At 56.5% G+C, this 17179-nt stretch overlaps 6 protein-coding genes and 1 non-coding gene across 7 annotated transcripts; 5 read left to right on the top strand and 2 right to left on the bottom strand.

The window, feature by feature from the left end:
* Position 1: 1 nt before the first annotated feature.
* EV422DRAFT_535891 (uncharacterized protein) lies at positions 2-2657 on the top strand. The gene is made up of 7 exons (XM_053070791.1): positions 2-184; positions 272-409; positions 697-783; positions 847-1078; positions 1161-1574; positions 1660-2202; positions 2308-2657. Exons 1-7 carry the CDS (start codon positions 125-127, stop codon positions 2340-2342), a joined length of 1509 nt encoding a protein of 502 aa, XP_052923841.1. The 5' UTR covers positions 2-124; the 3' UTR covers positions 2343-2657.
* Positions 2658-2749: 92 nt separating this feature from the next.
* On the top strand, positions 2750-4784 carry EV422DRAFT_599384 (serine-threonine protein kinase 19-domain-containing protein). The gene is made up of 3 exons (XM_053073658.1): positions 2750-3206; positions 3505-4202; positions 4274-4784. Exons 1-3 carry the CDS (start codon positions 2871-2873, stop codon positions 4344-4346), a joined length of 1107 nt encoding a protein of 368 aa, XP_052923840.1. The 5' UTR covers positions 2750-2870; the 3' UTR covers positions 4347-4784.
* Positions 4785-4866: 82 nt separating this feature from the next.
* On the top strand, positions 4867-7496 carry EV422DRAFT_535884 (serine incorporator/TMS membrane protein). The gene is made up of 7 exons (XM_053070790.1): positions 4867-5052; positions 5126-5186; positions 5597-5728; positions 5830-6079; positions 6158-6861; positions 7005-7108; positions 7185-7496. Exons 1-7 carry the CDS (start codon positions 4958-4960, stop codon positions 7231-7233), a joined length of 1395 nt encoding a protein of 464 aa, XP_052923839.1. The 5' UTR covers positions 4867-4957; the 3' UTR covers positions 7234-7496.
* On the bottom strand, positions 7497-11883 carry EV422DRAFT_535881 (107-domain-containing protein). Its single transcript, XM_053070789.1, has 16 exons — positions 11635-11883; positions 11444-11524; positions 11155-11201; positions 11034-11087; positions 10938-10959; positions 10740-10869; positions 10556-10678; positions 10380-10491; positions 10117-10317; positions 9875-10022; positions 9670-9806; positions 8497-9602; positions 8358-8421; positions 8164-8269; positions 7943-8060; positions 7497-7862 (listed from the first exon to the last, which is right to left on the bottom strand). Exons 1-16 carry the CDS (start codon positions 11678-11680, stop codon positions 7700-7702), a joined length of 2658 nt encoding a protein of 885 aa, XP_052923838.1. The 5' UTR covers positions 11681-11883; the 3' UTR covers positions 7497-7699.
* On the bottom strand, positions 11884-14629 carry EV422DRAFT_535880 (ankyrin repeat-containing domain protein). Its single transcript, XM_053070788.1, has 2 exons — positions 14499-14629; positions 11884-14432 (listed from the first exon to the last, which is right to left on the bottom strand). Exon 2 carries the CDS (start codon positions 14188-14190, stop codon positions 12337-12339), a length of 1854 nt encoding a protein of 617 aa, XP_052923837.1. The 5' UTR covers positions 14191-14432; positions 14499-14629; the 3' UTR covers positions 11884-12336.
* Positions 14630-15082: 453 nt separating this feature from the next.
* EV422DRAFT_t103 lies at positions 15083-15154 on the top strand. Its single transcript has one exon. It is a non-coding gene; the product is annotated as a tRNA-Glu (tRNA).
* Positions 15155-15539: 385 nt separating this feature from the next.
* Positions 15540-17144, top strand: EV422DRAFT_124669 (uncharacterized protein). Its single transcript, XM_053064702.1, has 6 exons — positions 15540-15716; positions 15793-16183; positions 16255-16397; positions 16472-16666; positions 16746-16799; positions 16869-17144. Exons 1-6 carry the CDS (start codon positions 15648-15650, stop codon positions 17025-17027), a joined length of 1011 nt encoding a protein of 336 aa, XP_052923836.1. The 5' UTR covers positions 15540-15647; the 3' UTR covers positions 17028-17144.
* Positions 17145-17179: the final 35 nt, after the last annotated feature.

Genomic DNA, 17179 nt, shown 5'->3' with positions numbered 1-17179 from the left:
CCATTCCGCCCAGATTCCCACCCTCCCTACTTCACCCCGCAATCTGGACGCAACCCACCTGCACACAAACTATCAGCAACTCCCTCAACCCACTGCCAGCCACCCACTCTTCAACTCTACTCCAATGCCCGGGACAATCCTCCCCGAAGAAGAAGACACCGTCCGGCGCTCCGTCAACGGTCAGGTAAAGGCACCCATCCCACTTCCCCATCTGACCCACCGCCCTCTTACTCATACCCTTGTCGCCTCACTGTCGTTGTATCAATTCTAGGTCTTGTCAACAACAGCAGCCCGCATCTACAATGCCCGCAACAACAACTGGACTTATTCAGGGAACGTTGGGGCGCTGGTGCTGGCGAAGGGGAACGGGTACAAGGCGGCGTTTACGTTGCAGCTTGTTGATTTGAATGTATGTTTGGGGGGTTGGGAAGGGGTTGAGAGGCGGGTGGGATTTAGTGGATGGGTGTGAGGGAGAGTGGCTTGGGGAGTCGTGCATGCGGACGGCGGTGAGCGAAGCGAGCAGTACATCTGAGCGGCAGCGGACGGTCGCTTCCATCACATGTGCACATGATTGCTCAGCATCCTTGTCGCGAGGGGACCGAGGAGGATATCGCTTATCATGGATCGACGCTTGTTCATCATGCGTCACTCATCGCCCATCATCCTTACTCACTCCCTCCTTCCTCTCCATTTTAGACCGCCAGAAGCGTGTGGCAACAAGATGTGACAGACGACGTCAAGTATCAAAAGGACCGACCGTTCTTCCACAGTTTCATTGGATCCGTGAGTTTGTCTGCTTCCTTCGCGGTGTATTTCCCACTGTATCTCTCATACCTTTGGTTTCAGGACGGTCTAGTTGGACTCTCATTCGCAGACGAAGACGAAGCGGGCGACTTTCACTCCGCGTTCTTGAGCAAAGAATCAGCTTCTGCTGCTCCTGCTGCTGCCGCACCAGCGCCTCCCTCGAGGCCGCCCGCCGCTGGACCGGGACTGTTACCTCCTCGCGGTATGGGTATGGGCGGTGCTCCACCACCGCCCGCACCTGCGCCCGTCGCCGTGCAAAGTGCCGTTCCTCCTGGTACGTAAAGCACCCGTTGCAGCCAAACCCTCCATCCCCCGCGCAGTGAACAACTCACCAAATCTCCCCATCTCTCTTATAGCAATGATCGCCCACCAGCCCTCCAACTTAGTACACAGCGGAAGCACAGACTCTCTCAAGGGCAAATCCGAAGGACGGTCCAGCATCTTTGGACGCTCTAGCACGAGCAAGAAAAGCAAGTCGGCTACGAAGAAGGGCGGGGTTGATAAGTCGATGATTTCTGGGCCTGTTGAGGGCAGTTTTGAGCATGTTACCCATGTTGGCTATAGCAAGGATGCCGGGTTTACCGCCATGAACATCCCGATGGAATGGAAGGCCATTTTTGCGAAAGCCGGTATCAACGAAGAAGATCTGAACGACCAATCAAAGAAAAAGGCCATCAAAAAGTTCATGAAGCAGAATGAGGCGTTGGTGCATCCGGCTCCTGCCCCGGAGGTGCCTGCTGCTCCGCCAGCCATTCAGGCTGCCACCGGTGGTGAGTATCGCTCTCTACCCATAACCCTGTCCCTATAGTCTCGTCCATCTCATCGCCTTACACCCGATATCTTCCCAAAACGCAGACCGCAAAAAAGCGCCCCCACCTCCACCCCCCATTCGCCGCCAACCACCCCCACCCGCCCCCAACCAACGCTCATCTCCAACAACCGCCCCTCCACCACCCCCACCTCCCCGCTTCGGAGGCGCTCCCGAACCACCTATCCGCCAACCCCCGACCTCCACAGCTCCCCCACCGCCGGCCCCGCCACGCCAACAACCCGCACCGCCCGCATCCGGAGGCGCACCTCCACCTCCCCCGCCACCCCCGCCCGCAGGAGCCGGAGTCCCACCGCCACCCACACCTCCCCGAGGCGGCAACACCGACTCTGGAGGCGCACCACCCCCACCCGCCCCACCCCGCGCGCCCGTCGCCCAGGGCGGCGCAGCACCGCCCGTAGACCTCCTCGCATCCATCCGCGGCTTTGGCGGCCTCGGCGCGCTCAAGCAAGCCTCCGCGTCGGAATCGCCCCGCCCAGCGCCACCGGCAGCGGCGAGCAACACGGATGATATCGCGGCGGCGTTGAGGAACGCGATGATGAATAGGCGGAATGATGTTGCTGGGAGCGGTAGGTGTTTTTGTGTTTTGGGGGCAGAAGGAGGGTGAGAAGGAGGGTGGGTTTCGTATGTGGTATACTGATACGTTGTTTTCTTTTGGAAACTTTTGTTTGTAGATTCGGAGGAAGAAGACGACGACGACGAATGGTGAACTCCCACCCCCTGCCTTGTGGAAAGATATCTACAGATGATCCCCCTCCTCCTCCTTTCTTCACCTCTAATCCACACATCATATCTTCTGTTTTGCTCGAAAAAGAACCAGCTTCACTCGATCGGGTTATCCCATATCCCCCTTTCTCCATCCATTCTTGTACCCTGCGTATTCTATGTTGCGTTCATCTACAGAGGTTCTCAAGGGGGCAGTGAGGAGGTAGAAGCCCGTGGATGGTGTTGTTTGCAGCCGGCAGGGGGGAGTCATCAGCGACGCGCCGCGCATTGCATTTCACACCTCGCCCTCACTCTCTCGCGCGTCGAACGAGGGTCCGCCTTCGTCCTTGCTAAGTTGCTAGTTGCACCCTCCCCGCCAACAGCACCCTCATCACAGACCCGCCAGCCCTCCTAACCCTCTTTCCTTTTCCACTCGCCGCTCAAATCCTCTTACTTCGATCTTCACTCCTCGGTACAAAAAAACGCCTTTCCTCCCCGCTCGCATTTCAAAGCACACTCTTCAAGTCACCGCATGAACCCCCCACTCCCATTCAAAAGCAAAAAACGCACCCGCTGCGACACCCCAACCTGGTCCGCCCTTGCCAACCCCGCCATCGCCGACCTCCTCATCGCCGAATCCTCCACCTCACTCCCCCACACCCGTGATGCCCCACCCGCACATATCGGCCTCCGACGGACCGTCTCAGCCCCGCCGGCACTTATTGAGCCAACACGGAGGGATACGGCGAAGACGGTGTTGCAGGCGTTGGTGGAGATTAGGGGATGGGTGCCGGTGAATGTGCCGCCGTTGGTGTTGGTTAGCCAGGTGTATGCGAGTGTGGGCGATAAGGATGTGGATCGCGATATTGTAGGTGTTTTTGGTGGAGGGAGTGTTGGGGGAGGACTGAGATGGATTATGAGAGGGGGGGGGAGATGGGGTGAGCGAAAGGAGGAGCTGGGTTGCTTGGGGCTGGGTCGCGATGGAAGCGTGCAAGGCTTCGCGAGCGTAGGATTGCATGCGAGCGAAGCACCGCAGCCCAGCACGCTCGTCGCGAGGGCGGAGCGAGCAGGGTATCGTTTCCATCCAGGACATCCTCTCGTTAAACTATGCATCGTCAATGGGATACAATGACTGACATGTCGCCGTTTTCGTCCTTTGTTGTTAGGCCCAACTATGCCGTGTCGGCACTCTCCGCAAATTCCAAGTCGGCACCGGCGGCGAAACGTGCCTGATGCTGATGTGCGACTACGCCGATATCATCAAAGACTTGAGTGGGCAGCATAAACGCCGGTTTCGGGACGGTGGCGGTGGTACTACTCGCGACTGCGGCGATGGAACGAGCGAGGAATCACCCTCCCCGTCCAAACGACCCAACACGGGCGCCACACCACCACCACCACCCAGCACATCCCGAACCCCCGGGGCCACACCCCCACCACCTCAACCTCAATCCACAACGCCCTCACCATCGGACTCGGCAAACTCCACCATCCGCCCAACCCTCTTCGACCTCTTCCTCTCCCACCTCTCCATGCCCTCAACCCCCCTGTTCCTCACTACCGCCTCCCTCACCACCTCCCTTTCCTGCACCCCAGCCGAACTCCGCCTCCTCTTCTCCTCGGGCCTCCTAACCCTCAAAGACGTTGACACATACTGGGTATCCGTGCCCAACGCCGGGCGGTACTGGGCGGACTTGTGTCGGGGACGGAAGGAGCTGTGCAGGGTTATTGGGAGGGCTGGCGCGGGGAAAGGGCAAAAGGCGGGGGTTAGGAGGAGCGAGGTGGAGAAGAGGGAGTTGAGGGGGTGTGGGTTGCCCGTGCGGGCGGTGGTGGGGGATTTGGTGGGGAGGGGGGTGCTGGAGAGGTATGTATTTCGCGGAGAGATCGTTTTATGTTTGTGGTGGATCATAACTTTTTATATTTTCGTTTTTCAAGCATCGAGACGCCGTTGGGCACGCATCTTCGGCTTACGGGGAAGACGAGCAAGGATAACTTCCAATGGTCTTGAACGAATGCGTTCTCGCCCCGGAGTAACCCTCACCCCGCTCCGAGACTCCAGCCTCCTACCTGCCCCAGATGCGCGAACGGAGGCGGGATGCAGGGGAGGGCGCTTTGTCAGGGACGTGATCAGACATCACACAGCAAACGACACGCACCTCCCCGTCTTCAGTGCACATCACGCATACCTCAACTATGAAGGAGTGGGTATCGCTGGTCAACTGGGAAACACGGATATGGGATATGGATATGGACGTTGCCCTGCCCCCGCCTAGTGCACATACAACTAGGACCTTCTTACGAGCGAGACCACGCCGCTCCCCCCGGCCACGCGGCCTACGCTCATAGAACGGGATAAGTCAATGCGAAGCATATAGAGTGCCGTTTGAAGAATGTACAGTATGTAAGGCCGCCATGTAGAAGGTTACGCCGTTAGATGGCCGCGGATGGCGCAGGTTCGAATCCGGGCGGGGGGTGTGCGGAGGAGGGTCTTTTTGTCCTCTGGGAATGAATGAATTTCCCCACGCTGTTTGTCACTCCCCACCCACTCCTTTCCAACGCACAGCAACAACTGCCCCAACAACCCTCTCAACACCCTCCCCCCCCACCTAACCTGTCGCGATGGGAAACATCCTCGGCTGCATCGCAACAGAGGCCGCCTGCTGCTTCGGAAAGACCGCCTGTAACTGCTTCTGCAAGATATGCGGCTCTAGGAGGTGCGCACACAACTATCGTCTGTTTACAAGGGAGCCCTTGACACTCATAATCTATGCGTTGTTTTTTGTCCAGTTCAACGGCGACCCGTGTCGGGTATGCTTCCATGTTTGTCGTGACGGCTATCCTTTCTTGGGTATGTGGAGGAAAACAGGGCAGCTGGGAAAGGGATGAATGAACGATCAGTGAATGAAAGCGGCAGGGAGGGAGAGCAGCCGAAGGCGCGAGGGACTATGGGGAACGTGACTGGGAGCGAGACGGGACGATGGTTCGGTGGTTTTTGCTGGCATACCGAATGCCAGCCACAGAGAGGCGCAAGCATGCAGGTGGATGGCGAGCGTAAGGCGGGCTGAGTTTGCCATCGCGAAAGCTAGCGAACCCGCAATACGATGTTGGGCGCGAGCGAAGCGAGCACGATCTCTGTCAACCATGCATTGCGTAGCTCTAAAGACCCACCGCTCCACATCCCTGGATATCGTTCTGCGAGAACATCGGCAGTCGCCCCCGCTGAAGATTCAACTCATTTACTCTCCCTCACTCCCAAAGATCATGCAATCAGACTGGGCGGAGAAGAAACTGGAAGATATATCGCATGGATACTTGAAGATGGAGTGTCCGCAGGGCGACTGTTATGGGAATCTCGCGGTCTATCGGATCTGTTTTGCGACTACCGTTTTCGTATGTATCAGAAGGAGGGAGTGGGAAGGGAAGCCTTTCAATGTCCTTAGTAGTGCAGCCTATCTGAGCACCAACTCACACGCCACCCCCCCACCCCCCAGCACATCCTCCTAAGCTGCCTAATGTACAACGTCCGCAGCAGCCGCGATTTCCGCTCCGGAATCCAAAACGGGTTCTGGGCCTGGAAATTCCTCGCCTGGGCCGCCGTCGTCGTGCTGCACTTCTTCATGCCCAACGAGTACTTCATGTTTATCGGCAAATGGGTCGACATGCCGGGAGCGTTCGTGTTTATCCTGTTGCAGGTCGTACTGTTGATTGATTTCGCGTATACTTTTAGTGAGGCTTTGATTGGTGGGTGCCCCTCTCCTTCCCTCCAGTGTTCTACATTTAGTGTCAGTACTCATCCCCCTCTTTCGATTCGATTTACAGAAAAATGGGAACAACACTCCGACAAACGCTACCTGACCCTCCTCCTCACTACCACCTTCCTCTCCTTCCTCGCCTCCCTCGCCCTCACCATAACCCTCTACATATACTTCGCCCCGCCACCCTGCAAACTCAACCAATTCTTCATCTCCTTCAACCTCATCCTCATCTCCCTAACCTCCCTCCTCTCAATAACCCCGGCAATCCAAGACGCCAACCCTAAGAACGGCCTCGCGCAGGCGTCGATGGTCGCGATCTACGCGACGTATTTGGTCGCGAGTGCGATCGTCTCTGAACCGGTGGATGTTGAACACGACAACGTATGCAACCCGACGAACGGGAGCGAGAAAACCCAGACCACCACCCTTGTCATGGGGACGGTGTTCACCTTCATCGCGCTCGCATACTCCACCACGCGTGCAGCCACCCGGGGTGAGATCCTATCCACCTCCGCCGGGGACGAATCTACCCTCCCGCTCATCAACGACCACCAAGGATCGTCGCGGTCGTCGCATGTGAGGTCGGCGGTGGAGAGTGGGGCGTTGCCTTCGAGTGCGTTGTATGATGATGATGAGGGGGAGGATGGGGAGGATTCGTCCTTTGGACCACCGAAAGATGATGAGAAGGATGGCGTGCAATACAGCTATGCGTTCTTCCACGCCATCTTCGCGCTGGCTTCTATGTACCTGGCGATGCTGATGACTGCCGTGAGTATCTGCGAGCTTGGCGAGCATCGCCCCAATTTGCGGGAGCCTCCGGGTTTTGCAAAGTTCGGAATGTCGTTTTTTGCTCGGGGGGAAGGGGGAAGGCGCTGATTACTGATGAACTGACTGAAACTCTTTCTCGATAGTGGAACTACGTAGACAAAACAGACGGGATCGCCGTCGTCGGGAAGAGCATGGGCGCGGTGTGGGTGAAGATTGTCAGCGGGTGGCTTGTCATTGGGCTCTATGGGTATGTTTTCGGTTTCTCTCCTGGAGTTTTGTCACGGCATCTGTTCAGGGGGTCTAAATTGCGAGTTTTTGTGTAGATGGACGTTGGTGGGGCCGTACCTCTACCCCGACCGATTCGGCTACTAAACCGGTACCGCGCGCGATACCCCCACCTTTTCCGTTTCTCCCACCTCTCTTCCACACCCCAAGTTTTTGTGGTTTTTTTGTATCTTGCTTTTTCTTCCTGCTTCGTGCGTGCGCCCCAAATTTGATTATGAATCTGCGTTTCCCCGTTTTCTTGGCGTTCGGGTTGTGTTTCCGCGTTGTGGTGTGTTGTTCGCGAGTGAGCGTTTAGGTTGGGGACTGGCATCGTCTTTCGCAAGGCCGTTATGTCAACGCGAGTATGTATCTTTGTATTTTCATAGTAGCTTTGCGATACAAGGGTCTCGCGCACCGAACAAGTTATACGGGCGTATGTACTGTACATCCATCCATTCATTCCCACACCATTGCGTTTCTACGCCGCCTGTTTCAACACACCTCTACAACCGATTCTCAAGAAGAACGCCCCCATCTTCTTTAACTCCTCGTCTCTCTTCCCGCAACCAACTCATCACCGCCGAACACTCCTCCGCAACTCCCCAACAGCACTCTCCCGCATGCTCTCCAAAAACGCGTCCATCCGGCTCGTACCCTCCCCCCCGGTTCCCGCGACCCGACTCCGGTCGTCGATGTCTTGCAAGCGCAGTGCGAGCTCCTGAGCTTTCTTGTAGTTTCTGCATATGCGTTCGAAAGTCAGTGTGAGATGATTAGCCTGAATGGGGGAATGAATTGGGGGGAGGGATGGGATACGTACCCCGGCACGACCTCCCTTGTCTCAAAGTACATGTTATGCAGCGACACGATCATCTGCGGGATGTAGAGGTCGCGCAGGAGGGCGTGTTCGATATCTCTTTGCGTCGGGGGGCGTGCGTCTACGGCAAACAAAAACGACAGTCCGAGTTAATATTGGGGGGGCCAAGCAGGGGGATGATTTACAGTGGGGACGGGAGATAAAAGGGGGGGGTGAACGTTTACCGTCGGTATCACGCATTTCGAATTCGGATTCGGAGTCGTCGCGCGGCATCAGCCAGCTGCCGTCGAGGGCGAGCTCGAAGGCTTGCGCGGCGGAGGTTGTTCGCATCTACGGAGAAATTATTGTGTGGAGAGCATGGTTCATGGTTCGGTTTCCGCGTATATGGGGGGTGTAAGGGAGGAGGCGCGCGCTTTACCTTGACGTCATGCTCCCACTGCTTATACTCAATCGACTTATGTTCGCCGCTGCTGAACGCGATCCTGCAACAAAAAGGAAAAAAGGGTGAGATACGAAACCTCCATCCAATCAAGAAACAGAAAGAGCGTCCAACGCACCTTCCCTCGTCAGGCCTCCGATACCAGACCCCCAACCAAACAGCATACTGCTCCATCGCAACCACAAACGTGCAGTAATCGATATGCTCACGGACCGCGTCGCCCATCTCCCTCTCCACCCCTTCCTCTCCCTCACCCCTTGTATCTCCGACCCCATCTCCATACGCACCCCGTAACCACCCCGGCCTAACAAACTCACTCAAATAATCCTCCTTCCCAAACATCATCATCAAGTACCCCCTAACAGCCCCCGCGGAATTTATCCTCCCCACACACAGAAACCGTCTCATCAACAGATTGATAAACCACAACGCGTCTTCCCACAAACTCTGATCATCCAACAACAACCTCAACGCCACAATCTGCCGCGTCTCCACCGCAGTGGGTGCTTCGTTGACTTGCGCGCGGAGGAACGCCTTCGGGTCGATGGTGTCGATTTGCAGGGCGAGGACGCCGGTCGAGAGACACATGTGCACCGCGCGACGGGCGATCGCGGGTGTATCCAGGCCGTACCGTTTGGCAAGCTGGAGATACTCGGTCGCGTTCTCGTCTTCGATGACGGTCTGCAGGAACGTGGCGTAGATCTCGAGGGCGTCCGGGGAGGGGAGGAAGGAGGTGTAGAATGCGATGAGGTCGTTTTTGCGTGCGTTGATGAGGAGCTGTATGTACTCTTTTAGCAGTGTTGCGGCGGACGACGCGGGGAGAGCGGTGGGGATGTCGAGGTCTTGGAGGAGCAAGAGGAGGTGCGCGATAAATCGCAGGAAATGCGGGTCCATCTGTTTCTTCGCCCCGTCACTTTTCCCGGCCAACTTCCATTTCCCCGCAATATCCGCGACCAACCCGCCTACATCCCCCAAAATCACGGCCTTCTGAGCGATCCTGAACGGGTCGGCCGCGGCGCGACGGAGGTACTTGTTGTCTCCTTTTTCGATCGTTTCAAAGATCTCGGCGGGTTCGAGGGCGGGGGTTGTGAGGGCGATATCGACGCGGGATGTAGGGGGGTAGGCGATGGGCACTGCGCGCAGGTTCTTGTCGATGCAGGCTTGGATGAGGGCGAGGTAGTGGGACCAGAGGTGGTCTTCCCAGTGGGTGCAGACGGGTGTTACCTGAATGATATCGGGAATGTTAAAGATGCGGACGGAAGGGAAGGAAAGAGGGCTGTTTATGACGCACGTTTTCGACATCCCCGATCAAGGCAGCGTAAATGGCCCGCTCGTGCATGTCACACTGCTCGTTGGACGCGATTTCGTGACAGATGGCTTTCCATAGGTCGCGGTTCTGGGTGCCGCGTTGCTCTTCGTCCGTTTGATCTTGGAAATTCATACCACGTCAACAGGCAATTCTCCAAACAAATGGTGCACAATCCCGCAGAACTGACCAATTTCAGGATCACTCCACAAGTCCCCGCCACTTAAACTCGCCGTCCGCCATGGCTGGTCGCACATGTTGTACAGGTCAAATACTTTGTCCAGCTGCCCGCGGCGGATGTACTCGAAGGCCGTGCGGTGCAGGTTCGTTTCGTACGTCTGCATGTCATCATACCATCATACCAGACGCGTTAGCGAGTGAGCGGCAATACAAAGTTCGTGGCGTGGTACTCGACAAGAAAAGCAAACCTACCGCATCCTCTCCCGCCAACCCCCTCCCCTGCCTCATCGGCGCATCCGGGTCCGCCTCCGTAACCACGCCCTCATCCCCGCCTTTCCCCCCGCGCCCAAGCGCCTGTTCATGGATCCTCTTCGTAGTAGCTGGCCAGTACCCCGGTCTTGTCTCGACGGGCTCAAAGGGTGGTGCTGTATTTTCGAGCCATTCGCGGACGATCTGGAGGGAAGATCGGGGATGTTAGGGTGGTGTGGAAATTGTGGGAGGGGGGGACGGCTTACAAGGAGTTCGTCGAATGCGGCGTCGTGGAATTTCTCTTGGATGGCTCGGTCGCTTAGCCAATCGCCTGCCACGACCCGCCCGTCACCCATTGTATCTTTCATCGCGCGTTTCCTACACCAAAAGAAGTCAGTCCGGGATAACAGTCTGAACGTTTTTATTGTTCACGGCCCCTTACCCGACGAGAACCTGGACTATCGCCCATGTGTTGGCTTCCAGTGTCCAGCGGGAGAGCTCGGTGGCGTGGGAGGCAGTGAAGTGGGAGGGGGAGACGAGTTTAGCTTCTTCCAGTGCGTCTGCCCTAACGGATCATTAAATCGTCAGCACAAAGAAGGGACGGACCACGGGATTGACGTACATACTTCTCCCGACAAAACTCGACACACCGTTCCAGGACTTCGCCCTCGCCAAACGCGCGTGTGCCCGCCCACCCGCCGTCCATCCACAGGTGCGCGAAATCGTCTACTGCGTCGGTTAGGATATATTGTTGGCCTGTTCGCCGCATCACTGTTAGGTTGGGGGTTGTCGCAACGGAGTGGTCATGGGATGGGGATGATTACCGTCTTTCGTTTGCATGATGCTCTACGGGAACCAGAATTGGGATGTTGGTGCACATCCCTTTTCACATCAACATAACGCAAAACACGAGGACATACCTGTGAATCCCTCAACATCGATTTCCGCAATAATTCACCCGTCTCGTCCCTCGTCTGATCAAGCAAACCGTCAATAACCCCATTCCCATTTGGATACCCCATCCCCCGGTGTAAGACCTACCCGCCGCGTCTCTCTGAATGGCGAAGGGTGGTGGGTCGGTTTACGTGCTATCGGTTGAGGAGGGGGTGAGTGATGCTGATGGCAACTCGGTCATCCTGCACGGGTGTGGGAGGTGCATATCCTATTCCATCGTCGACACCGCCCTCTATCCAAGACCGTTCTCCTCACATCTCTTCCTCCTCTCTTGCGACCAACTGGCCCTCCCCTTCCGTCCCGACAATCCCTTCCTGCAATGCCCTCCTCATCCCCTCTCATCCACACCCCTCCAAACACCACCCAAAAAACATACATGAGCGCCCCCCAACCAACTGCCCTCCATCAAACCCGCGCACATTCCTCTCCTCCGCACCCCTGTCGCCAAACCGCTGTTCTGCAAAACCCCATTCGAGAAAGAATCCCCAGTCAGTGTCATGACGTCAATACCTCACCAGCGAGCGAGGGAGGGAGCGGAAATGACATAAGCGGGTAAGCCTGCCATACCTGGGGATTTGGCAGGGATATGCCTGGTGCGTGAGGGTGTGAACATTGTATCGGTGCCGCGTCTGGGGTGGTATATGTCCAAACCGCTTTTTTTTTCTCCCAAAGGGTTCGGTGTGGGAGGGTCCGGAAGCCGGGGGTTCCACGGGTGTTTGTGGGTGAGAAGCCCTGGCTGCGTGGGTGGTTGGAATGGGGAGGTGATCTCCACAAGATGTTTTGCAAGACCCCGAACATGCACAGCGCTTTTCCCCAACGCGCCCCTGTTCCTCCATCCAGCTCAGCATCCAGCTGCCGAACAACAACTCCTACATCCAACGCTCCTGCGCGTCCATAAATGCTAGGTGCATCGCAAGGGTAAGACTATGCCAAGTGGTAGTATCAAACTCTAAATAATTGGGGGCAGAACATTCCTGCACACCCTGTTGATGGACGTAGCAGGGCGGAGCCGCGTATAGATGTGCAGGCGTTTGCCCCACTGAGGGCCCTGTTTCTTTAAGATGCAGTGCGTGTTCGATTACAGATATACTCATAGGAACTGGAGTCGTATGTACAGTACAAGAAAACAGAGGGGAATCCGAACAAGACCCAGCCGAGAGGACATACAGATGGTGGCGCAGGGAGGATGTGTACAGATCGGGGGGTATACAGGGGGACCAACAAGATACAGTATATCCAAAGGGTATGGGAGAGCCCGAGACACGAGGGTCATCGAACCCTCCTCGTTCCCCGAACGGACCTCGTCCCAACCACCTCCTTCGCCTTCCTCTTCCCAACCACCTCCTTCGTCCTCCCTCCCCAGCACCCCCGCAACTCCCTCCCTAAAACCTCAGCAACCCTGCCCCCCTTCTTCCTAGCCTCCCGCACATCCGCCCCACACTCCACAAGATACCTTACAACCTTTCGTTGCACCTCCCCCCTGTCCGGGGCCTCCACCGCCGCCACCAGCGCCCTCACCCCGCCCACACCCGTACACCGCGCCCCGTTATCCACCAGCAGTTTGATGAGTTTGAGCCGTCTGTTGGTGGTTTGTGATTTGCTGTGGGTGTTGAAGAAGGTAGGCCAGTCGCACCGCACGGCGCAGAGGAGGGTGTAATCGTTCTGCCACCTCGGGTCCGCGCCATGCTCTAAGAGCAGTTGCGCGATATCGTACCGCCCGCACGCGACGGCGCGGACTAACGGTGGCCCACAGGGCGTGCGTATAAGGTGTGTGTAGTCCGCCTCTGACCATTTCCGGCGGGTTCGTTCGGTCCCGTTGACGTCTGCGCCGTATTCGATGAGGAGACAGACGATGTCGATGTTGCCGTAGCGGACGGCTTGGCGGAGGGGGAGGTTGTGGTTGTGTGATGCGTCTGCTCCGTTTTGGAGGAGGATGCGGACGTTGGCGGTGGATCCGTAGTCGATCGCTGCTAATAAGGCGGCGGAGACGGTGGTGTGGCCGATGCCTGCGGCGAGGAAGAGTTGGACTGCTTCTCCGGTGGTTTCGTTGGTGACGGCGAGGAGGGAGTCGTCTAGTTGTGGTGTGATGGGAACGTAGGGGAGGAGAGTGTGGAAGATTTCCTTTGCGCGGGACCGGGCGGCGGCGATCAAGGCTCGCGGGGTGACTGTAGCGCCCCATTCGAGGAGGATGTTGACGTTGGTGATGTTCCCGTTGAAGGCGGCGGCGGAGAGGGCGGTGCATTCGGGCATGTCGGTATCATTTGGGTTGGCGCCGAGTTCGAGGAGGGTGCGTACGACGTCGGGGTTTTCGCCGTCGGCGGCGAAGACGAGGAGGCCCGGTTCGTCTTTGATGAGGTGGGTGCCGCCGACGTCGAGGACGGTACGGACGACGTCGAGGTGACCGCCTTCGACGGCGGCGAAGAGGGTTGCGCCGATGTTGTGGGCCATTTCTGCAGGTTTCATCTCTAGGAATGCCCGAAGGAGTTCCAGATGCCCACCTTCGGCAACCTCATCAATGAAATCCCACAACGTGTCCGTGTTGGAATCTTTGTGCAGCGCATTATAGATCCGGTCTTTACAATGCTCCACAATGGCTACCGCGGACTCAAAGTAGCCCGCCATAACCGCGCGTTCCAGGATAGGCAGCAGCTCAAACTGGTCCTCCAAGATGAAAGCTGTCATGTTCTCGTGATTCGGCGATAGAGTCACACCCTTCGTGAGGGTCCCTTCCTTCCTGTCCCACCCTTTAAGGTACACTTTGAGCAGCTGCTGAAACGCAAGTTTCTGCACATCCGCAGGCGGCACAAAGCTGTTCATGGGATACTCCGCCCAATGCACGCCAGTTGTCAACGCCTGACACAGTGTTTTATGGCGGATAAGACCCGCGGCGTAGCAATGCGCAAGCACCCTCGTATTGACGAAATCGCGCACGGTTTTGGATAGCCGGCGCAGTTTCGTCGCGGAGCACCAAGGGAGGAACAAGATGATGTGGAAGATGAGTTCCTGCGGGAGGATGACGTTTGTGGTGAGGAGAGGGCGGTCCCAGGACGTGAGCTCTGTGGCAGCTGGTTCGGCCCAAGCTCGAAGCGACCGCAAACGCTTCGTGTGGGAGCGAAGTTGCATCGTGGAGGTGGCCGCTTATTTCAGATGGCTCCTTACGGATTTCGGGATGATATTTGGAATGAGCTAATGTACAGCAAGTCGACGAAACGAGGCACGCTATGGTGACAGCGAGGAGGATAGTAGAAGATAGTGTACTCTCTCCTCTAGTAGCCGGTGTTGGTGTAGTGTGGTGTAGAGAGTGTCGTCCGATGAGTCCACAGCGTGGCAATCAATGACGTGAGCGGAATCTACTCGTGAGAGGACTGAGGAACAAGGAGACGTTCGATGCCGATATTGAAGAAAGCTGGTGAGGGGGGGGAAGGTCTGACCTGGAAGCAAGGGCGATAGGAGCGAGATAGCTTGGGAGGTGAGAAAGTGGGTAGTTTCTGGGGAGGGAGGGTGAACAGTCGGAAGTGGGAAGTCGTTGTGGGTTACTTACTACTGTGGACAGTCGGAAGTTGTCCTAATCAGCCCCAATCAAAGGAAGGCATTCCCACTTCGCTGGCTTGATTAACGCCCCCTAATCAAATCAAACAAGACAGAGAGAGAGAGAGAGCGAGAGACGGTTGTAGGAAACGCGTTTGGCTGCGAAACTGCGCGCGTGACTCGCTGCCGCTATATGCATGACCGACTCTCAGTACACGCTGGTTATCCCTCGGTATGTATTCAGTGCCCGGCGGCGGCGCTGATGTCGTTATTGTTCTGGTCGTCCCATGTATATATATATTGATGCTTCCACGTCTTCCTCGACACTCGTTGTGCGGATGTATTTAGAAGAATCACCAGGCAATCTTTGCGTGTGACTGGCATCCCGCATGGATCGAAAGCAAACACTTATGCGACATGCCACACGAAGTATTAGAAGAACAAAATCATTGTTGTAAGTCAATGCTTTTATTCCCCTAATACGAAATCCTTCATGGTCCAGTGGTTAGGATCCGTCGCTCTCACCGACGTGGCCCGGGTTCGATTCCCGGTGGGGGAAAATCTCCTTTTGTCCGTTTTCCTTCTTTTCGTTTTTCTGGAACCCCTCAACCGGTGAGTGACATGGACTGAATACGCGGTGTTGTACCGTACAGACAGGTAATAGGGGTGACGTCCCAAAGCAACACGGAAGATCACTGGGGGGGTTTTTCCCTCTTGTTGACCCCACAGTATTGTCACCCACCAACCCCACACCTGCACCTTTTTCCGTCGTCGTCGCTTTATCCCTTACAGACCCTTGCCACCAACTACATCTTCCGCTTACTCTCGCCGCCATATATCGCTTCAACTAGCCCACTCTCGCCCCTCAACGTATCATCAGTGCACTTATTGTGAACCCCGCGTTTTTCACACCTCAACAAAGCATTGTTTGTAACGGGAAGGCATCACCTTCAAACTCGGCGCGTAAAGATCCGTTTTCGTACGTACGCAAGGCTTTCATATATACCCATACGCTACTAGTATCGTCGTTCTTTCTCCGGTAGCGCCAACGAATGCGTGCCTGCCTGCGTCGGCCGACCGTGCTTCGCGCCATTGCAACCTCTTTGGAAACTCACACTATTGTGAGTGAAATTGACTATTGCCGTGAAGCTCGGTCCCGCTCGGCTGTTTGCTAACTAGTCATGTCCATTTATGCAGCGCCGTCAGATCCCACCTCCTGTCCACCACCTCACAAACCGCACTTGCTCGCTTCGCCACTTCATGACCTCCCCCCGCCCCCATCTCCAAGACTCGGCCCCTCCACGGTCCTGGGCGCAGGCTCAGGCCCAAGAACTGCGCGAGGACCCAACTCCGCCACCGCCACCAGCCCTTTCTCCCGCAGCCGCCGCGCGCATCGTTCGATCCGACTCACCAGAAGCCCAAACGCGTCCGCCGACATTACCGTCGTCGCAGGTGTATGGCGAGCTGTTTGATGCGACACGGACGGTGTTGGGGCAGTATAGGGAGCTGTTGGAGGCGTTTGTGAGGGATGAGCGGGGGGAGGAGAAGTACACGAAGTTGTCGAAATATGTAGTCAAGTCTAGCGTCGGTTAGTTGATGGAATGCGCGATAGGGTTGGTGGGAGACTAGATGATTCTCACAGTGGGTTATTGATCTTAGGGAAACACGTCCGACACGTCCTGGAGCATGTTCGGATACTGTTCGCGGAGCTGATCAAAGCCTCGGACGAAGCAGCGTCGAAGAAGACCGGAAAGGCACAGGAAACACCCATGATGGTTAACTACGACCATCGGCATCCACCGGTAAGCAATACGTACCCACTCCTCTTTGCGACCTCTCAATCGGCCTAAAAATCTAAATCTCCATCGCCACATAGCATGACCTCTCAACCTCCCCCCGTGGCGCCCTAACCTTCCTCCTCACCCTCACCACCTACGTCGACCGTCTCGCGACCTCGTCCGCAGCCACCGACGTCGACCTCGAGAAACCGATCCGCTTAGGGGTTACGGTTAACCCGGACGGGGGGAAGGATGCGGAGCTGAGGAGTAGCTTGGGGAGGGAGATTTGGTTTGTGAGTTGATTCTCGGGAGTTTGCTACTGGGAGTGACCTATGAGCATGATTGACGACCAGTTTTTTTTTTTTCGACTAGATTGCACATCACGCTATACATCATGCAGCACTTATTCGAGCTATCTGCACCGAGGTAATTCCATATGCACCCTCTTCCTGCAAACCTTGTCGTGGTAGACCAACCCAGTCTACGCCTTACTAGCACCAGATCCACGTCCCATCGACCTTCGGCATCGCGCCGTCTACTCAGCGGCATAATGAGGTGCACAAGGGGCAAGATGATGGTGGTGGTGATGCGGAGAAACGGGGAGAGTGGGATCGGGAGCGTCCGGCGGAGCACACGCACACGTCCCGTTTGTGAGGGGCCCGGAGCGGGTGAGGATGCGAGAAAGGAGGTTGGTGCGGCGTCTGAACAAGCACTGCACCGGACGGGCACCACGGGGAAATATCATCCCGCGTTCATAGACTTTCGCCCTCGGACTCTTTTTCATTCATGGGCTGTCTCGAGTTTTG

The sequence above is a fragment of the Fimicolochytrium jonesii genome, assembly GCF_025526975.1.
Source record: "Fimicolochytrium jonesii strain JEL569 chromosome Unknown EV422scaffold_19, whole genome shotgun sequence".
Classification (NCBI taxonomy): domain Eukaryota; kingdom Fungi; phylum Chytridiomycota; class Chytridiomycetes; order Spizellomycetales; family Powellomycetaceae; genus Fimicolochytrium; species Fimicolochytrium jonesii.
This window is presented reverse-complemented; position numbering and strand designations above follow the sequence as displayed.